Source organism: Gavialis gangeticus, unplaced genomic scaffold, assembly GCF_001723915.1.
Source record: "Gavialis gangeticus isolate Ggan-Ray unplaced genomic scaffold, GavGan_comp1, whole genome shotgun sequence".
NCBI classification, from domain to species: domain Eukaryota; kingdom Metazoa; phylum Chordata; order Crocodylia; family Gavialidae; genus Gavialis; species Gavialis gangeticus.
The window spans coordinates 17,409,029-17,428,549 of NW_017729000.1; the positions used below are offsets into that span (position 1 = coordinate 17,409,029).

The window sequence follows — 19,521 nt, forward strand, 5'->3', positions numbered from 1 at the left end:
TCTCTTCTCCCCCCCCACTTTGTTTATTTTGAACCTTCAACATGCAGTAAACAGTGACATACAGTACTAGTAGCTATTTATAGCAGACAGACATCCAATATCAGCTTACGTGAATCACAAACAAGGAATTCAGCAATTGCATTCAGTGCATCAACTCTTGTTGGGACAGACCATGTGGGATAACTGAACTCTGGCTAAATTTCTTGTAGTAAAAATAATTTTTAAAACATCAATTTACTCTTCACCATTTACTAAGTCACAGCCTCCCACTTACATAGCTATTTTCATTTGTAGATTCAATAATTTTAGGAAAAACAGCACATACCTTTCTCTGTATGTGAATGGGAAAACTGGGGCACAGACAAATGAAGTCACTTGCCAAAGCTTACCCAACGGACCCAATGGGTGAAGAGATTCAAAAGATGTCATGCATTTTTAGAAATTTTTTCTAGATGAAAACATCAAATTTTTAGCATAATTATACCCGTTCTCCCAACATCTGACATTTTAGGCCTGAAGCACTTGTCCCTTTATTATGCAAGAACTATTCAGTATATATACTGAGAAATTAAACCTGTAGCAGACCTAATCTTGCCAAAGGATCTGTAAGCAATGACTCCCACTCTTTTTGGGGATCTAGATTCTGTCCTAGTAAGCCGCTGAAGTGCACACCCAAATTGAGCACTCAAGTTTGCTCGGTATGTGTTTTTTTTATAGGGCTGAGAAATAAACACTGTGATTAGAGTATTTGCAAGCATGCTTAGATCATAAAATGTTTTGGTAAAAGGATTTTCAACATTTACTGGCTCAGAAGTATTTATTTTCTCTCCTATCCATGGTGGGGGTAGAGGGGGAATCCACAGGAACTCTGAAAGGAGCAAACAGCACAGAAGAAAATCTCAGCTTCCCAGCTGGGCTAACTGCCAACTACAAACCAAGGGAACTGAGTGTGTTTGTGATCACAAATGTGCATGTGCATTCTGCACTCTCCCTCCTCTCTGCCTGACTACTCCATTCTTGTGAACAAGGAGGGTATTGAGATTTATAAAAGTCTGGCTCTCAGTGAAAGTTTCATTAGAGGCATCTACTCAAATACTCAAAAATAGACACAGGATGGCAGAAAACAAGAAAGTTTAGTGAAATAACTCAAAAACAAAACCCCATAATGTAATTATGCATAAGCTGTTTAACAAAATACAATTTGAAAAATGTTAATTTGTGAAGGATTAGGTTGCTGGCTGGCCCAGTTTTCAGAAATAGTGAGCAGTGACAGCTGCAGATATCCAGAACCTCTGAAAAAAGTAAAATAATATCTGATAAATGAATAACTGAACAATCAAATTGTAACTATACAGTATATTCGGATGAGCAATGGGAATCGATTGTGTATTGAACAGTATCAATGATGTGCAGTTGTTTTGTGACGTAGGCACCTTTCATTTGTGATCCAAGTTTATACCACATTTAAAAAAGAAAAACAACTTTTGATTGAATTCTGTCAGACAGTGCAAGCCAACTGTTTCTATTTCCCAAAATCTATAATGTTATTAAAAGGAATGCAGCACAACATCGAAGTACCTAAAATAACTGGATAGTAAATTATTCCCTGTATACTGCTAAACAGGTTCAGATTAAATCTTCTGTGACCATAATGCATAAATATGATCATGATCCCCAGCTGTTGTCTGACACAAAGTAACTGCAAAAATCTATCACATAGCATGAAGAATGTACTATTATAAAATCTCATTCTGCAACTGAGTTTCCTAAATAAATTATGGTAGCAAAGAACTGAATTCATGAAGGGCATACTGCTTACAGCACAGCCAGAGTCTTTATTTGGGAAAGCCAACTAAAAAGAGAAAATGAACACTCATATAGTTTAAAGTACACAAACTGACCTACCTAAACATTTATGAAGATATATGGTAGGAAAAACAAATTCAAGATATCCTTTTTAAAAGCACTTGTACTGACACGATGATCTAGTGTATCACACATACCCAGGTCTAACTTATCATTTATGAAGAGTTCCTGTTTTCAGTTCTTTGAAAGTCTTATCTATTCCCAACTCCAAAGACAAGGATTTAAAAAAAAAAACAAAAAAGTTGGCAGGAGGGGGAGAAAGAGTGAGAAGTTAGGAAAAAAAAAAGAGGCTAGAAAAAAGTTTAAAAAGATTGTGGGGGGGAGAAAGAGAAAGAGACAGCTGGTTTGGCATAGACAGATGTTTTGGCATAGACAGTTTGTTATAAAATTAATGTTGGGTGACCTTTTGGGAGTCTTGGCAACCCCTGCATGCCCACTCTGAGTAGTTTCAAGGGCTAACTCTACTTGGGATCTGATGGATTACATTAGAAAGCTTAAAAAAAAAAATCTACACTCCACCACATTTTAATTGGGCTGCGCGCACTTCTGCCAAACTGACAGAAAAGATGTGTTCTGAAATAAAATAAATAATCCCTACAAAAAGTGATTTAAAACCTTAGTTGAAACAGTTTGTTAAAAACCAAGGAAGATTAAATCATTTCCACTCCTACAGAATGACTGTGAAGGACTAGTTCATGCCTCTGCTACTTTCAGATTTCTGAAGATGCCTTATTCAGCCTACTCTCCAGCAGTGAAATCTGATTCCACTGAAGAAATAATGAGCAGTCCTCTGATATATTCAACATGCTAACAAATAAGACATGGCTGTTAGCTCAATATATAAAACTAAGCAGTGTCTGGCTTGTCTACAGAAGAAAATCTTTGTAGTAAAGGTTAGCACAAAACTGATGACCTGTGAAATAATCTTTCCCAATCTCCAAAGGAATATTGCAATACTGGAACTTCACAAAGAACACAAAGTAGGGATTTTTTTCTAGAAGACTTAACAGAAGGAGAGAGAGTGTGGCCAACACAAAAAGCCTGTTTTTTCAATGTACAGTGTACTTTTCCTACAGTAACTGGAGTTCTTAGAAATGATGCAATCATAACTCGGCAACTGCACATAACCCCAAGACAAGATTCTTCAAACCAGCAACATGTATGGAAGATGCAGGTGTCCCTCACCTCCTTGTGCTTCCATACAAGCGCACAAAGTGTGGAGCAGCCAAAAATACCCAACAGCTTCCTCACATCTCAAAGCCCACTACAGCCCAGGACTCCAATTTCACAGATGGAGAATTTGTCGGATTACCAGTGACAGTATCTTGAAGAACTGCAGGCAAGTAACCTTTCTTCAGGTAAATGACAGCATAGTTGACACTGTGACTACCAAGCAATAACTTTCCTGAATTGGATGTTAGGGCATCATAGTTGGCCAGTCAAACAAAGGCGGTAATACTGCCCTTCCAAACTCTCTATGTTAAAAGCAAAGTGCTCAACCAGTGTCATGATCCTTGTCAAGGCAGTGCACTTGACAAACTTTCTCAATGTACAAATAAACAGACTGTTGAGGAATCTCAAGTATGGAAGGGTATAAGAAAACCAGATGCAATTGGACTGAAACATCTTATAGTCTAATACTGCTGCCAGGTGGACCATAAAGGAGCTAAAAACTTACCTAGCCTGGACAGGATTTTTGTAATGAGAACATCTGCCAGTTTCACGCTTTGTTTGTGCTGCCCATATAGGAAATCTTTTCCATTATGCTGAATAAATCTTAGGAAGAAGTTTTTTCTGCTCTGGGCAAGGATCTCTTGCACAGTAAGGAAGCCAGCACTGCAGCAACCTGTCTCAGTATCAGAGGTCATCACAATAAAAGATACGTTTGCAATGGGTCTCTGCTCAGTCCTCCAGTGCTAGGTTCAGTGTCAGCAGAGCTTAGATTAAGCCCAGAGGATGGAGCCTGTTACTTTCCTGTCTACCCTCTTTTGCTTGTCTTCAGTACTCAGTAAGACTTGGAGGTTTTATCCATCAATGTTTTCTGATGTCTCTTGATCAAAGGTGACCTGAGCTCTTGCTTGAGTTCCTGCCCCAAACCAAGGTGCATCCCCCTTCCCATTTGTTTCAGGGACTGGGGCAAGGTCTTCAAAAGGATCCCACCAGTTCTGGCAACAACACCAAATTTAGTACAGGATCTTTGGTTTGTGCCACTGTCTTTGTGGACAGTCTCAGTATCAGTTGCCTAGTCAACAGATTGGACAGTGCAGACCTGACTGGAATAAGTCCTTAGGGTTTAGGTCTACTGATCAAGTATCTGCTTGGGATGTGCGATTGCTCCAGGCAAAACAGGTACCCACGACACCCATTCCCATGGGCTGATTACCCCATTGCAGTAATCTGCCCACTGCAAGACAGACGAGGTTCTCAGTCTGCCATTTTAAGGCTTCTGTACAGATGAGTCAGGGCAAAGGAATGTGATCCAGAAGACAAACACTTAAGGGTTTCAGGAGGTGTTTTAAAGGGTTGATATGCCAGATATTCTAGCTGTACCAGTTCACTTCTATCTAACGGGGGTGTGGTTATCCATTTACAAAATCATTATTATTCCCAGAATCCAGGATGTCAATTCTTAGACTAAGACATGAACATTTTAGCTGTTTAAATCCATGCTGTAGCGTCAACAGATTTTGCATTACATTAGGATACCTCTGAATGAAAACAGCTGGAATAACCCAGGCATTAAATGAGATATTACATTAATACTTCAGTGCACTAAAGAACTTTAATTCTAACATCCACAGTTTCAGGATTTGGGAGACAGAGGCTAGAAGGAAACAATATTTAACTCAAGCCATCTCTAACTCTGTGGTTCAACTGAAACAAGATGTTGGTTCTGAAGAGCTTCTTTGTAGAACTCCATTAGATATCAAACATGGTGGCACCTCATCCTTGATCGTTAACAGGTAGTTCTACTGATCTAGAAATGAGGATTTTTAGAGACAACAAACATACAGAATCCCCAAGATGAAATTTGACATAGGTGTGTATTTGAAGTCTTATTTCATAGTAAAGGTCCACTTAAGCTTTGCATATAAATGGTCACCAGAATTTTGTTCATATTGAAAAGCGTTATTTTCTCTAACCTTGTTCTCAGAAATAGCTGAACCATTTTGACCAAATTTTTCCAAAAATGAAATTCAGCTTGAGGCAGACATACATGTGATTAAAGCTTACCGACATTCAAGTCAAACAGAAACAGTCTCATAATGGAAAGCTTCTAGTGATAAGAGTAACATGGAGTGGTACTGGCCCCTGTTATAAAGCCTTACCCTGTAAACATACTAAATACTGCATTTCTCTCAAAGTCTTAGTGAAAGAAATCCAGTATTTGAGAAATAGGATAAGAGCAACATGAGAAAACAAGGAAACCGCAGGAACTAAGTTTTTAACAAGTTTAATTAAATAATCAACTGCTATCTTACAAACCAGGCTTTAAAGTACAGGTAGTCAGGCCGCCACAAGTTACTAGTGCCAAAAGCTTGATAATAAAGAAAAGGAAGGGGAAAAACAGGTTTCCAAGCATTCACCATCAATACCTGATACAACAAGCTTCAGAGGTGGTCTAGGACTGTCAGAATTAGAAGGCCTTTGACCAGACTTTCTTCAGTTAGAAAGAGTCTTGGCAACCCCTGTGTGCCCACTCTGAGTAGTTTCAAGGGCTAATTCTACTTGGGATCTGATGGATTACATTAGAAAGCTTAAAAAAAATCTACACTCCACCACATTTTAATTGGGCTGCGCGCACTTCTGCCAAACTGACAGAAAAGATGTGTTCTGAAATAAAATAAATAATCCCTACAAAAAGTGATTTAAAACCTTAGTTGAAACAGTTTGTTAAAAACCAAGGAAGATTAAATCATTTCCACTCCTACAGAATGACTGTGAAGGACTAGTTCATGCCTCTGCTACTTTCAGATTTCTGAAGATGCCTTATTCAGCCTACTCTCCAGCAGTGAAATCTGATTCCACTGAAGAAATAATAAGCAGTCCTCTGATATGTTCAACATGCTAACAAATAAGACATGGCTGTTAGCTCAATATATAAAACTAAGCAGTGTCTGGCTTGTCTACAGAAGAAAATCTTTGTAGTAAAGGTTAGCACAAAACTGATGACCTGTGAAATAATCTTTCCCAATCTCCAAAGGAATATTGCAATACTGGAACTTCACAAAGAACACAAAGTAGGGATTTTTTTCTAGAAGACTTAACAGAAGGAGAGAGAGTGTGGCCAACACAAAAAGCCTGTTTTTTCAATGTACAGTGTACTTTTCCTACAGTAACTGGAGTTCTTAGAAATGATGCAATCATAACTCGGCAACTGCACATAACCCCAAGACAAGATTCTTCAAACCAGCAACATGTATGGAAGATGCAGGTGTCCCTCACCTCCTTGTCTGGAGGCACAACAGAAAGCTTACGAACGACCTTTCTCTAGTGATAGAAAGGTATACATAGTCTAGTTTCCAGTTTCAAGAGTGCAAACATGGATGTGCCTCCATTGCCCATTGCCAATAAAGCCACTGTATGGGATAACACCTGATTTCCATGTTTTCTGATGAGAGGCATCCTAAAAAAGGCCATTTATTACAGGTTATTTTTAAAGTTTATTTTAGCTTCCTAATAAGAGTAAATCCAGTTAGATTACAAGTAAATGTAAAACGGATTTAAGGTGAGAGGTAAATAATAGTATATATCATTGAGGGAGACAGAATTAAAAGGAGTCTACAGTTAATACTTTGTCAACCGACTGACATATTTGAGGAGGGGGAAAAAATTTCAAATCAGTAAACAATTTCCACTTCTCCAGGCCAAATCTTGGGAACTGGCCAGTTCTTCAAATTAAATTAAATAATGAAAGGTGTCACTGGCTAAATATACAAAATCATTGATGCAAAAAACACATCTCTCCCTCTTTATACCTCAGACTAAATGTGGCATGTTAATTAGTAAATGATACAGTAGCAACATAAGGTACCTTGAAAATTAGATTATGGTAATTATCTCTCATGGACAGTGTTTATGGGTATTAAATACTGTACCAGGCTGGGGAGAAAATCATTAATGGGAACACCTGGCCTCCAAAAGCATAATAAAAGCAATGCATACATTTAATGGTATAGTAGGCAAATATGTGATGTAAATGAAAAACTTGCCAGGGTCAATTTTTGATGTTCCAAGTTTCAAAGCCTGTGACCTATAGCACAAGCCAATATAGTATTAGTTTCAAAATATGATCAGCAGTTTTCTCTCCAACCAAAATGTGATTAGTCAAATTGTGGACAAGCAGCAATTTCCATATCAGCTTTTGAATCCTGGTCATCAAATGAACTTTTCTATTCTTAAGTGATACTAGAGATCATGAAACAGAATGAAAGATAAACCTTTTAAAGTATTTTAAGGTTACAAAAACACATATTTAAGACTAATATAAAAATAGTGAAAAGACAAAATAGCCAAAATATTTGAAAATAAATTTCCTCTTTTTCATATTTTTTCCTGCTCAATGTACAAATAGAACACTAGCACATTAAAAAACACTATTTTTAAGCGTTATAAGAGTTTGATCAATAACTAGGTAGCCTATCTAGCTGATAATTTTAAAACTGTAGCCAGCACATGAAAGAACTAAAACCCTTTATTTTTAAAAAGCAGTTTCTTTAAACAATGTTTCAAGTAGCAATAAAGAATAATCTTCATAACATGCCTGGAATTCAAGAGTTGGGTCAGGCTTAAGAGTTATATTTAAACCAACAGGCTCATTCTGAAATGGAACAGGCATCCTTCCTTTCCAATGTAATTGATTTCTACTTTTAATGGAAAAAGTAATAGAAATAACAAACTAATTTTGAAAGTCCCCAGTGGTTTTAGTTATCTTCAGTACTGCCCCAAACTTTACATATGCAAAAGATATTAGGACTAAAATGTGTTCATTGCAAAATGATATTGAACCAATCTTTATTATTCCTTATAGGAGGGGTTTACAAGCTTTTTTAAGGAGTGTACCCCTTCTGGGTACACTTCTGGAGGAGCAGGGTGGAGGGGAAGACGGGACGGGGCGGGGGGAGAGAGAGCAGCTGGATGCACAGCAGAGGGTGACAGTGGAGCGGGTTTGCATGCAGTGCCATGGAGTCAGGGATTGCAACAGCAACTGCCATGTGCGAACTCCCCCCAGCCACGGCCAGCCAGCACCTGCGCAGCCCTCAGAGGGGAGCCGGTTCCCCCCACCCCCTCGAGCCCTGCTCCTGGGAGGCAGCAACACAGCATGGTGGGTGACAGCGCTGCATCCCTGCCCATCCATGCATATCTCCTAGCCCCTTTCCAAGTACCTCCAGGGTTAAGTATATATACCCCCAGTTGAAAACCCCTACCTTACAGTATTTTTCCTGACATAATAAACGTAATTCAAGTAATATGACATTGAAAGAAAAAAGGTTAACAACAGTGCAAGAAATACATAATTTTATTTTAATTTTGATCATGAATAGTCACTTTGTGCCAATGCTCTGAAAAAGAATCTAGGCAGAGATAACATTGTCAGAATGTTTCTAGCTTACAATGAGAAAAACACTAATGCTCTACACTCAGCAGCAAACGGCTACTTATTGTCATAAAACCACAGCTTTATTTTTCAGTCTGTAAAAGACGCTTATTAGATTGTGTTCCATTAAATAGGTGCATATAATACCCATTAACTTTAATTCTAGATTCTTTAAAAGTTATTCACTGCACCTACTATGATTTCTTTACAGATGCACATGCTCCCTTAACTTGATAGAGATATCCCATACCAAATTTAACCTAAAACAGTAACCAAAATTAGAAATTAGGGATGCTTCTCCATATTTTTTATTTTTTTATCATGCTGGGGGACAAGCACCTAATGCAGGGGCGGGCAATTATTTTGGGCAGAGGGCCGCTTACTGAGTTTTGAAGCCATTGAGGGCCATATGACAGGCAGCCCACGGCAAATAAATATTAATTTTCTAAATTTTTTAGGGGCCCATGGAGAGAATTCAGGCCGCATCCAGCCCCTGGGCCGCATTTTGCCCACCCCTGACCTAATGCACGGTCATGACATCACTTTTCCTTAAAAACTTAGAAGTTATTTTCGTAAGCTCTGAGAGTCAGGCACAACAGTGGTAACAATGCTGTTGGAGCTAAAAAGTAATAAAAATGCATCAAAGGCACAGTCACTCTTCCTGTCATGGTAGAAATCACAGATATCTTATAAGGTGATATTTTCCAGTGTAGCTGATTTCCCTTCCAATTTTTGAGGATGTTGGCTTTATAAATTTGTACCCCACCATATAAGATAGCAATCTTAAAGTTGTTCTAATGTACATCCAGATATGATCATTATGGCAGCTAGACATTGCCAGATTACAGTTAACTCTAGCCACAAAGCCAACCCAACCATACTATTACATATAACCTACTTCAGAGATACCCAGAAATGGCGACTGCAGCTTTATCCCACCTGGGACTGCCTTACCCCAAGTGAATACCCTGGAAATAAATTGTGCCATTTTTGCAGCCCCTCTTCGCTCAAGATCGTCAAATAGGGATATTTCTGGGGTCAGAATCTCACCTATGGCGTCCAAAATTAGTTAAATTGATTTGAGAATGTGAATCTACCTACTTTCCTGCTAACACATAGGTGAGTTTATTCCTGAATTAATCGAAGCCAGATTCCACCCCTACATATCTTTGGTATTTGCCATTTTTTTATGACACTACTCTCAGAATATGGGAATAGTCCATGTGAAAAAAGTGACAGAATTTAGCCCCAAGTTACTCAGGCAAAACACACAACAATACTGTTGGCCAAATAAATTCAAAATCATGTTTTCTGCAACAACACTAAACAGCACATAAAGGATAAATACAGTCAAAAAGCCTGACGCTGAATTGATTCAATCTTTGCATGTTAGCTTAAACTGCGTAGATCGAACCAATAAGCAAGTGAACAGACATTCACTTGTGATTCCAGACAGGCAGTCATTTGCCTGTCGTGGCCCAGGCCAGAAGCCAAGTGGCACCAGAGCACACCTCCCTGCTACGCTGGATCATACAGCTTGGGCCATAGCTAGCCTGCCTACTCTGTGAGGCAGGGTTTGACAAGGAGGTATAAAGCTTCCTGGGGTGCTGGGGGACTGCGAGTTAACTTGAATCTGGAGGGGATCTGACACAGAAGTTCAATAAACCAATTTAACATAAATTAGTTAGGTCTGATACTACGTCTATCCAGGTTTATCTTAAACTGGTTTCAGCCATTGTAAAAGTGGTTTATATGCACTGAACTTCTGCTATGTTACAGATCTGAACCAGTTTCCAATTACTTATACAGGTTTATGTGCAATTTCTGTCCCTAGCCAAAATATTCTCTCTCAACGTAATACTTTAAATTCCACCCAAGTTGAGGAGCACTTTTTCAGGCTGCAAAATATTCACCTCTAGCAAAACAGATTTCAAACCCCTGTTTTTATTTGGATTTTACAACATTTGTAAAACAAAACCAAAGATGAACCCCCAAAATTTTTCAAAAGTGCAATTCCACTCATTTTCCTAGTGTAAGTGAAGCTGGGTGTGGCAATATACTGATTACCATTTTATTTACTTTGAAAGTAAGGGACACGATTCCACCTAATGGATATTTAAAACCTACTTGAAGACAAACATCCAGAAACCCATAAAGAAAGTGTGGATGCTGAAAGAGATCACATCTAAAATCCTTATTTTGCATGAGTTACAATCCTTTGCAAATACCTCTAAATAATTAACAACTTGGTTTAAGTTACTCTTAAGTAAAGGAAAATTAGTCATGCTCATGTTTTTAGAAACCCACGTGTCATCTAAAGAATACAAATTAGAATGACAGGAAAAGCCTAAGTGGAAACTTGCCTGCCTTCCTCATGCAATTAAGTCAAACACTGTAAACCCAATAATATTTGAGAGTAATTTTATATGCAACATTTTTAACTGCTGCATCACACATTTTACTCTTATGTAAAACATTACAAGTAAATAGGATTTGTTTACAGTGTACCTTTATGACAATACCCCAATGAAAGAGGATAACTGAGCACTACATCAAGTTCAATTACTATTTAAAAATGGATAAAGTGTAAACTCACAGCATGGAACAAAATCAACTTGTTCTCCGTAATTAAAAGACAGAATTAAACATAGATCACTGTAATGCAAGCAACATTAACAGAATATACATCTCTAATCAGGCCTATGCAGCACTTCATAAAAACCTGTTTAGCTCCCATCCTGCTCTAACTGGACACTGGAAAACAAAAATGGATTAAAACTATGCATCTGATCACTAATGGAAAAGCCCTTATGTGCATAATGGTTTTTAGATTATGTGCCATAAAACACTCCACATCTAATTCCCTTTGACCAAAAATCCTACTGTATTCCAAATTTGCATAACAGGTATCCTAAGCATATGCTCCCATAATCTGTTCTTTCAACAAATTTATCTCAATGTGTAGTCAAATCCTGGTGTGTGGGGATGGGCCGGCACACTTGATCACACCGCAGGCCAATCCCATGCCACTTACCTGGCCCTGCAGGTCCAGATAGGTTGGGCACCACTGTTCTAGAATATCTTTTCTGAGTTGTATTGACTACTGCCCAGTACTTGGAGTCCAGGCAGCTGGAGAAAATGTTGCTACTGGAGTCCATCTAAAAAGAAGGGGGTGTAAGGCTGGGCTCAGAGAAGTGGAAGAACCACTTAAAGGGGCTCTTGCAGTGGCCTGGCTTTAGAAGAGTTGCATGTGCACCTGAAAAAGGACTTGGGAAGTGATGAAAGGAAGACACCTGCAGGATGTGATGCAGAAAACAAATTACAGACTATAGAGAAGCTGACACAACTTGCTTTATATGAGTTCCCTGGATTCTCCTACCAACTCCTAGTGAAAAGGTTACTAAAAATTGAACATAAGACTAACAGGTGCTACCCTGAGAGAGAAAGATGACAGACACTGAATGGAAAACTGGGGTTTTAAACAAACTACAGGATAGGGAAACTAAGACAAACTCACTGCAGTTCCCCATGTAATTGCAAACGCTGATCCCCAAGTAGAACAGCCTACATTCACTTCTGGTTAAAAGCTCCCATAATACAAATAATGGAACAGTGTATCCACTCACGTAGTCTACAAGAAACCTGTAAGATATTACTTAGATTGTACGGTGGATCAGAGTTTCCATTATCAAGCAAACTGCTTTATATCCAACAGTGTAAGATGCTACAAAAATAAAACGCAGAAAACCAGCAATTCGCCAAGTACTCAGTTCTCTCTTTAGTACTAATTACTCTAAAAATCCCTGTCCCCCTGGGAGACTGAATTCTGGAAACAATCAGAGTTATGGAACCAGGGCAGTGACTGCCAGAACCTGGGAACCAACGAGGAGGAGGAGGAACAGTTGATGGGAGTAGGTGGGGAAAGCAGAGAAAATTCATTTAAGAAAACTGGCCACGAATCAGAAAAACAAAGTTGGGACTCCAGCTTCTTTTCTCCCCTAACAAAATGGCCCACCTCTCTCACTTGGATATTAGTAAGATAAAAGGAACAAGTCATTTTTATTCTGGAAGCAACATTTTTGATGGCAGTAGACCAGAGGAGCACTCTCTAACAAGCAATATATTTATATTTTTTCTGTTTCCGTGGTCTCTCTTTTGCTGTTGGTATTATCTCCCGCTCTCCCCCCTACCGTCTTCTAGCTTTGGATTTACTAGCAACTCCAGATTATAATGCTAGAAGCACTACCAGTGCTAGACTGTTGCATCAATATCACCAGAAAATCTAACAATGCACACAACTGGTAGCTCCAGACCAAGATGAAAAATACCTGTGCTGTCTCTACTTCTCTCGCAAGCAATTCTAGCATTAGACTATCCTCACTTAAAAAAACCCTGAAAAACCCCTAAAAACAAGCAATTTAAAAAAAATTTCACTGGTATTTGTAGAATACAGTGACATATACTATCTGACTCGCTATAGAGCTAGACCAGGGGTTTTCAAACTTTTTGGATCATTGTACCCCTGTCAGCCAGATGCAAGGCAGTGTATCCCCAGCTGCTGGCAGGGGCGGGGGGAGGAGGGTAGAGTGGCATGTGGCCGGACACAGAGCGGTGGCAGCTACCATGCGTGAACTTCCCCCACCCCCCGCATCTGGCTGGATGGGCACCACCTGCACAGCAGTGTGCGATAGTGCCTTCTCAAGTACTCCCAGGGGTATGCATACCCCAGGTTGAAAACCCCTGAGATAGACAAATCACAAAACGTCAAACTACTCAGTAAAACTGAAAAACATCGACCAAATACTTTCAACTAGCTGTACTCTTCTCTCTGATTTTGCCACACCCTTGCTTAGAGATCAATCATAGTGTATCTTCTCAGTTTTTCCCTCTACTTCCCTGTCTGTTTCATTTTTGGCATGTCCTGTTCAGCGACTAGCTCAAGTGGATTTCTCCTGCTAAGAGCTTTCATAAATAGCAGCAGGGTGAAACTGACGTGATTTTTGTAAGTTTCACTGCTACCAACAATGGTTTTGCCCATCAGTAGTAAAATGTCAGGCTGCCCCTTAAAGCTTTGGGCAGCAGCACAAGTACTGTAGTGGTCTGTTTGCAGACTTGGGGAGACAGCGCCACGTTAGTTATGCCCACTTCAGAACTGGAAGGTTATTTCCAGCTGTAAGAGCCAGTGTATGTGTGCGCGCACGTGTCAAATTAAAGGTAGAATCTGTAGAATTTATGAAGTGTATGCTATTAAAGCTTCTACTCTCCACAGACAAATCATTATTTTCTAAGCCTCAATTACCCCTGATCTCATTTAAAGAGGTTAAAAACAAAAACTTTTAAAACTGCATGACTAGTTTACAACTGCAATACCTAAGAACCAAGTCATCTTTAGGCGTTTTCATTAACCAGGATTAAATACTATTTGAACAGCAGAACGAAAGCTTAGCTTTCCTTCCCATATGCTTAAAAATAATTAACATTTTATCAATGCTCAAACAAGGAGCCAGACACTGGCAAAGCATTTTGTCAAAGATGCAGATGTAGCAATTCTTCCTCTCCTCCCCTGAACAGATTAAGTACAGTCAAGATCCCAACCTTGACCTAAGCAAACCAGTTTCTCTAGAAATAGAGATATGGGCTTCTTGCCAACTAGTCCTTTATTTCTAAGACAGATGACCAGCCATGCCAAATTACGTTTGTCTACCAGTTTAAACCAGTTAGACAGGGACTGCAAACCTATGACAGACCACTTACCAAAGGACAGGATTTCTAAAAGTATATAAAAAAAAATGAGTTTCTTATAATGCCTCAATTTCAAGAGAAGAAAATTAGACATAGAACAGTATTTCTGGCTGTGAACTGTCATTTTTTGTGGTCAATTTAAAGTCAAAGTTGGAAAGCAAGAACTACTTTCTTTATCTCTGACACTTTCTCTGCCCCTTGCAAAATAGACCATTTGGAAACTGAATGTTACTGACTGACATTCAGCTATGGGTGTTAAAAAAATATTTTCCTTTCTGTATCTCAAACAAAATTGTGTCGGAAAAAAATCCATCCTCTGAAACAATGCACGGAAAATAGTTAACAACACATAGGAGTCCTGTGGAAGACCAGGACGTCAGCACTTTAAAGAAAGCTTGTCATCATCTGAACAGTATTACCAGCTAGCTCTGCTCGGTGGGTATTGTAGCCAAATATTGGCCTTGACCAGCATACCCGTCTGGTATAGGCTTAATCCTGCAGGTTGCTGCCTTACACACTTGGTAAAGAGTTTAATTAGTAGCATAAAGTTGTTTCCAAATGAAATATTTTAAACAAATTGCTCAGCTTGATTTCACAAAAGCAACAACAAATTCTGTCAAATGTTGTCCCTTTTGGATTAAAAACATTCTATACACATTATGAAAGCGACTCATGTTGCGACAAATTTAACATGCAAAAATATAGGAGCATGCCTGAAATTCATCTAGTTCATGTACAGCTTATAAACATTTTAATGTAAACAATCCATATCAGAGTCAAAACCAAGTACAATCACCCTTTCAAAATGAAAAAAAAGAAGATAAAATCCACTACAGGTTCAGAAAAAACTAGCAGTTGGCCTTAAACTAATTCTATATGAATAACTATTTACACACATTCACCGTCAGGCTCCATACAAAATAATCTGTGCGCACACTGACACTAGTATCCTAAATTTGAAAACTCTTTTTCATACAAGGTTATAGATTTTCCACCAGTTGCCACTGAAGGCATTACTATTACAGTACTCACAAGCTCTCTCAACAGGCACGACAAAATTGAGTTCCAATTCAACATAAGGAATACTATAGAGTACACTAAATATTCATAAGGCAATAAGTCCATTTTGGTACAATTTTAGTAGTTTACTCCAAAACTTTCAGGTTTGCTTACACTACAAATCCAACATTGCTTAGGAAATCTAGAAACAAACTAGCAAAAACTTCACTTACTGAAACAATGCAAAAACTCAACATTATAAACAAATTAGAGTACATCTCCCACTTCAAACAGAAAAGGTGTAGCCTCTAACACTCTTCCTGTCCATCAATCCAGTCTGCAGCCACTAACTTGTAGCTTGTCAGATACTAACAAAAAATTAAAAGCAAAGATCACAATAAAAACCAACAGTTTGGTTAAGTGTTTTGTGCATAAAGCCAACAGTTGTATCTCCTGAAACGTACAAAGAAGCTCAGTGAAAGCCCTTGATTAAGTGAAACAGTCAATATTAAAAGAAATGCTCATCTAACCATAACACAGACTAAAAGATGGAGCGGGGGGGGACTGGAAATCAACTAGAGACCTATCAAAGTTAAACAAAAGGTATCACTACTAAGATCAGGTCAAGGATCTGTGATCTGAGTGACAAACAAGAAAAAATAGATGGCTGCTCACTGAGAAAGTTAGTGCTACAATATTTTTCTCCTCCGGGAGTATAAGGAGTTATATTTCCTAACCCTTAGCCTAATCTCAATATTCACTTAATTTAATTATTTTTTTAAAGTGCTATCCCAATCATATTGGGTAGCTGGTGTCCATTTAAAGAAAATAAATCTATTATAAAACAGGCACTCAGATTCATTTCAAGAGTTAAATTTTGCCAGTAAGTACAGACTTTCAGGTACAGTTAAATATTTTTGTAAATGCTCTTATCTCTGTAAATGTTGTTGTTAGACAAGCAGTTAGGGATTTCATGCCTGAAGTCTTGTTATCCATGTACAGTCACTAAAGCTCCATGGTAAACTTGATGCTGTAATTCAGCTTAAAAATCTAACTAAAAATGTACACAACCACCAAGTTATTTTTATACGGAACATCTGTAGTAATATTGGGGGGAAAAAGAATTAACCCCTAAACTCCTCAGAGTATAATGACTTTTGCATATGCGTAAATCAGTCTGAAATATTTTAGGCATTGATATTTCTGTCAAGTCGCCATACTTTTCCCTTAAGTCATACCTTTAAAACATGATTCAGGTTTTCCAAATCCCCTGGCTAAACACTTGGTTGGTCACTTTTCTACTATACCATGTAAAAGTGGAACATTAAATGACGTGAGGTGACAACACCATACAAATACATAACCAATGTAAAAAAAAAAATCAACATGTACATTGCTAGGCTGAATATATTTCTAGTGTTTTATTATAAGAAAATGCAAATCTAATTACCTTGAATAGCCATTAGAGAAAGAAGATCTGCCAGAAAAGTTCAAATTTCCCATAGGAGATAAAGGGTCATCCCCAGATCCCTGGCACCTATTCCAATTTTCTGTACCGGCAGTAAGAGATGGAATGACATTAAAAACTGGTTTCTGATCCTGCTGCTGAGAGTGAGATGCAGTATTTAGGTCATAGTGATATATCTGTCCTCCAGAGGTACTGACACCATGGACAGAAATGGCAGACACTTTAGTACCCAGTACACTAGACCCAGGAAAATTCGCCTGACAATAAACTGGGCCTGTTTTCTCTTGCTTTATGCCTGGGGTACAGAGTTCAATGAAGTCTTCCTTCTCTGTCTTCACTTGAGGCATCTGCACTGGGGGACTGGACAAAAGATCTCCACGCTCATTAATTTTAGGCTTAGTGTCTGGTAAGATAAGGGGCTTGCAGTCTTCACCTGAATTTCCTTCGTGGAGAAATGCCTCATCTGTACCTAGAGAGGAAAGCAAGCCACCTTCATCTAGTAATGGGTCGAGTCTCCATGGGCTTCCGTTTGGCTCTTTACCCGGTGAGATTGGTGGCAATTCTAAATCTTGCAGAATATCCAGGGTGCTTTGGTCCTCAGAGAACAACTTCATGTTGCCACCACTAGAGCCAATCTGGCCCTGCATTAATGTTCCTGGCTCTAAAGGGACATTGCAGTTAGTCATGACTGGGAAGTCCTGCTTGAGTGACAACCCAGAAGACACTGTCCCCTTAGCGCCCTCTGCCAGACCAGAGGACTTGTTCAAGCTTGCAATGCTTTCTTCCAGGAGCCTGAAGTCTGTTTCTCCAGAAGAGATGCCGATTTGGCCCTGCTGCGGAAATCCGATGTCGTTTCCCATCACTTTTGAATCTGTCTCACCCATGTACAGTCCCATTGAGAGCGACACTGCCTTGGAAAGATCTGGCTGAGGCACATTACTTGCTAATCCTTTTGAAAAGTCACCCAAAACAGGTTGCTGTTTGGAGTCTGACTGAGAAGACGCAGGCAGGGGAGATGTAGACGCAGGCAGGGGAGATGTAGACGCAGAAGCCTTGACGGTAGCTCCACCCCTAAAGGTTGGATGAAAATCCATCACAATCCCTCCTTTGTCACTGAAGTGCACAATTTTCCCTGCTTCCTCTCTCTCTGAGGAGTTTAGCGATTCTTTGGGATCCATTCCTTCAACATTGGCTATAAAAGAAAAATATTTGAAGTTAGCAATAGCATGACAACAGCACAAAAAAACCTGATAAGCAACAAGGCAAACCTGGTTCAGCTTCTCCAAGGGAGACAGCAGAGCAGATGGATTTAAAAACCAGACACAAGCCTGACATTTCTCACTGTCTCTGAATATATATTTTGTTGCTTGTAACTAATGAGAACTATTTTTAAAAGCTTTTCTAGACTTGGGTTAAATCGTAAGTCATATCACCCCCTGTCACCACAGAACTATCTGCAATTCAACAAGCCAGTTTCCTTAATGAACCATCAGGCTCTACAATTTTCTTGCCAAACAAAGGAATATGAAAAAGGCTGCAAGTACCTGTATTACAAATTCCTAAAAGTAAGCTTAATTAAAGCTTGAAACACACTCCCTTTTTGAAAGTGCTGTAATACAATTTTCCAAATGTCTCTCTCAACAGTTCAGATGCATCAGTTGGTGTGGTAAGAGCAGCGCAAGACTAATTTCCCCACCCACCGACTAGACAGGCACACTACCCAAATGTTTTGCTATTGCCCATTGATCTATTGTAATTCCTCCCCAAGAAAACACAAACAAGATGGGATCGAAGTCTGTTAACTTCCTACAACACAGACTGCCAACCCCCACATTTTCCAACCAGAACCGGTGCCCGCTGCACCCAAACTCAAACAAAGTTCAGATCCCCCCGGGGCGAACACCCAGATCAAAAACAAGATCCAAGTCTGCTCAGCTCCAGCCGCTTCCCAAATGCCAGCTGTGTCCACGTACTGCCGATCCGCATTCAGCAGGAGCAGCCACACATTTGAACCGAGGACTTCTCTCAACTCTTTCCTTCTGGGTGCAACAACTGCAATCCAGGAGCCATGCGTGACGGACAGCCCCAGGACAGCGCGTCCGAAGGACCGCAGCATAAAAACCACCAAAAGAAAAATGATGGCATAAAAATGGAAAAATAACAGCATAAAAAAACAAAACTGACAGCATAAAAACCACGGAAAGAAAAGTGACAGCATAAAAAACGCCGAAACAAAAGTGATGGTAGAAACATGCTCAAACAAAAATGACAGCAAAAAGTGCTCAAAGTGCGGGTTTGCTAATGAAACAATTTAGTAAGCAAAATAATCGTGGTGATGGGAAGAGGAACGCTATCACTAGTAAGCTAGGAGCAATACGAGTACTGTAGTAGCAGCAGTCATCTCATTTTCTCTAGGGAAGGGGCTCAAATCGCTCCCGGGCAGTGGCGGGCGCAGGGTAGAACCGGCGGAGCCCCCTCGTCCTGGCGCTCGGGCCCGGGCTCGGGCCGCCCCAACTTCCCCGCGGGACGCGCCGCGGGCCGGCTCCTCCCCGCCCCGCGCAAGGGGGGCCCCGAAACACCGCGCGGCCATTTCCAGCGGGGGCCGCGACGGAAATGAAAGGAAAATACATTAAAAACAATAAAAAAAATTTTAAGAATCACCTTTTTTTTCTTTTCTTTTTAAAGCCGATTTTTTCCCCCCCATAAGAAAGCCCCGGCTCCCGGACCTGTTGCGCTGCCCCCGGCACGCCCCCTCCCTCAGCCCCGCACCCGCCAAACTTCGCGCGCCTTACCGCGTGTGGGGGGCACTGGGCTCGGCTACCCGCCACCCTCCATAGCTCGGCCGCAG

General features: G+C 39.8%; 1 protein-coding gene across 2 annotated transcripts in view; it reads right to left on the bottom strand.

Moving 5' to 3' along the window:
• The window catches only part of NR3C1 (nuclear receptor subfamily 3 group C member 1), a 152,532-nt gene extending 133,013 nt beyond the window's left edge, over nucleotides 1–19,519 (bottom strand). Inside the window, exons 1-2 of one of the 2 annotated variants that reach the window (XM_019506364.1) lie at nucleotides 19,466–19,519; nucleotides 16,656–17,865 (exon numbers count right to left, since the gene is read on the bottom strand). In XM_019506364.1, the coding sequence (XP_019361909.1) occupies nucleotides 16,656–17,851 (1,196 nt within the window). In that variant the 5' untranslated portion in view covers nucleotides 17,852–17,865; nucleotides 19,466–19,519. Of the gene's footprint in view, nucleotides 1–16,655; nucleotides 17,866–18,646; nucleotides 18,785–19,465 lie in introns of those variants that run through there. The other variant, XM_019506363.1, reaches the window with a different exon arrangement.
• Between the last annotated feature and the right edge of the window lie 2 nt (nucleotides 19,520–19,521).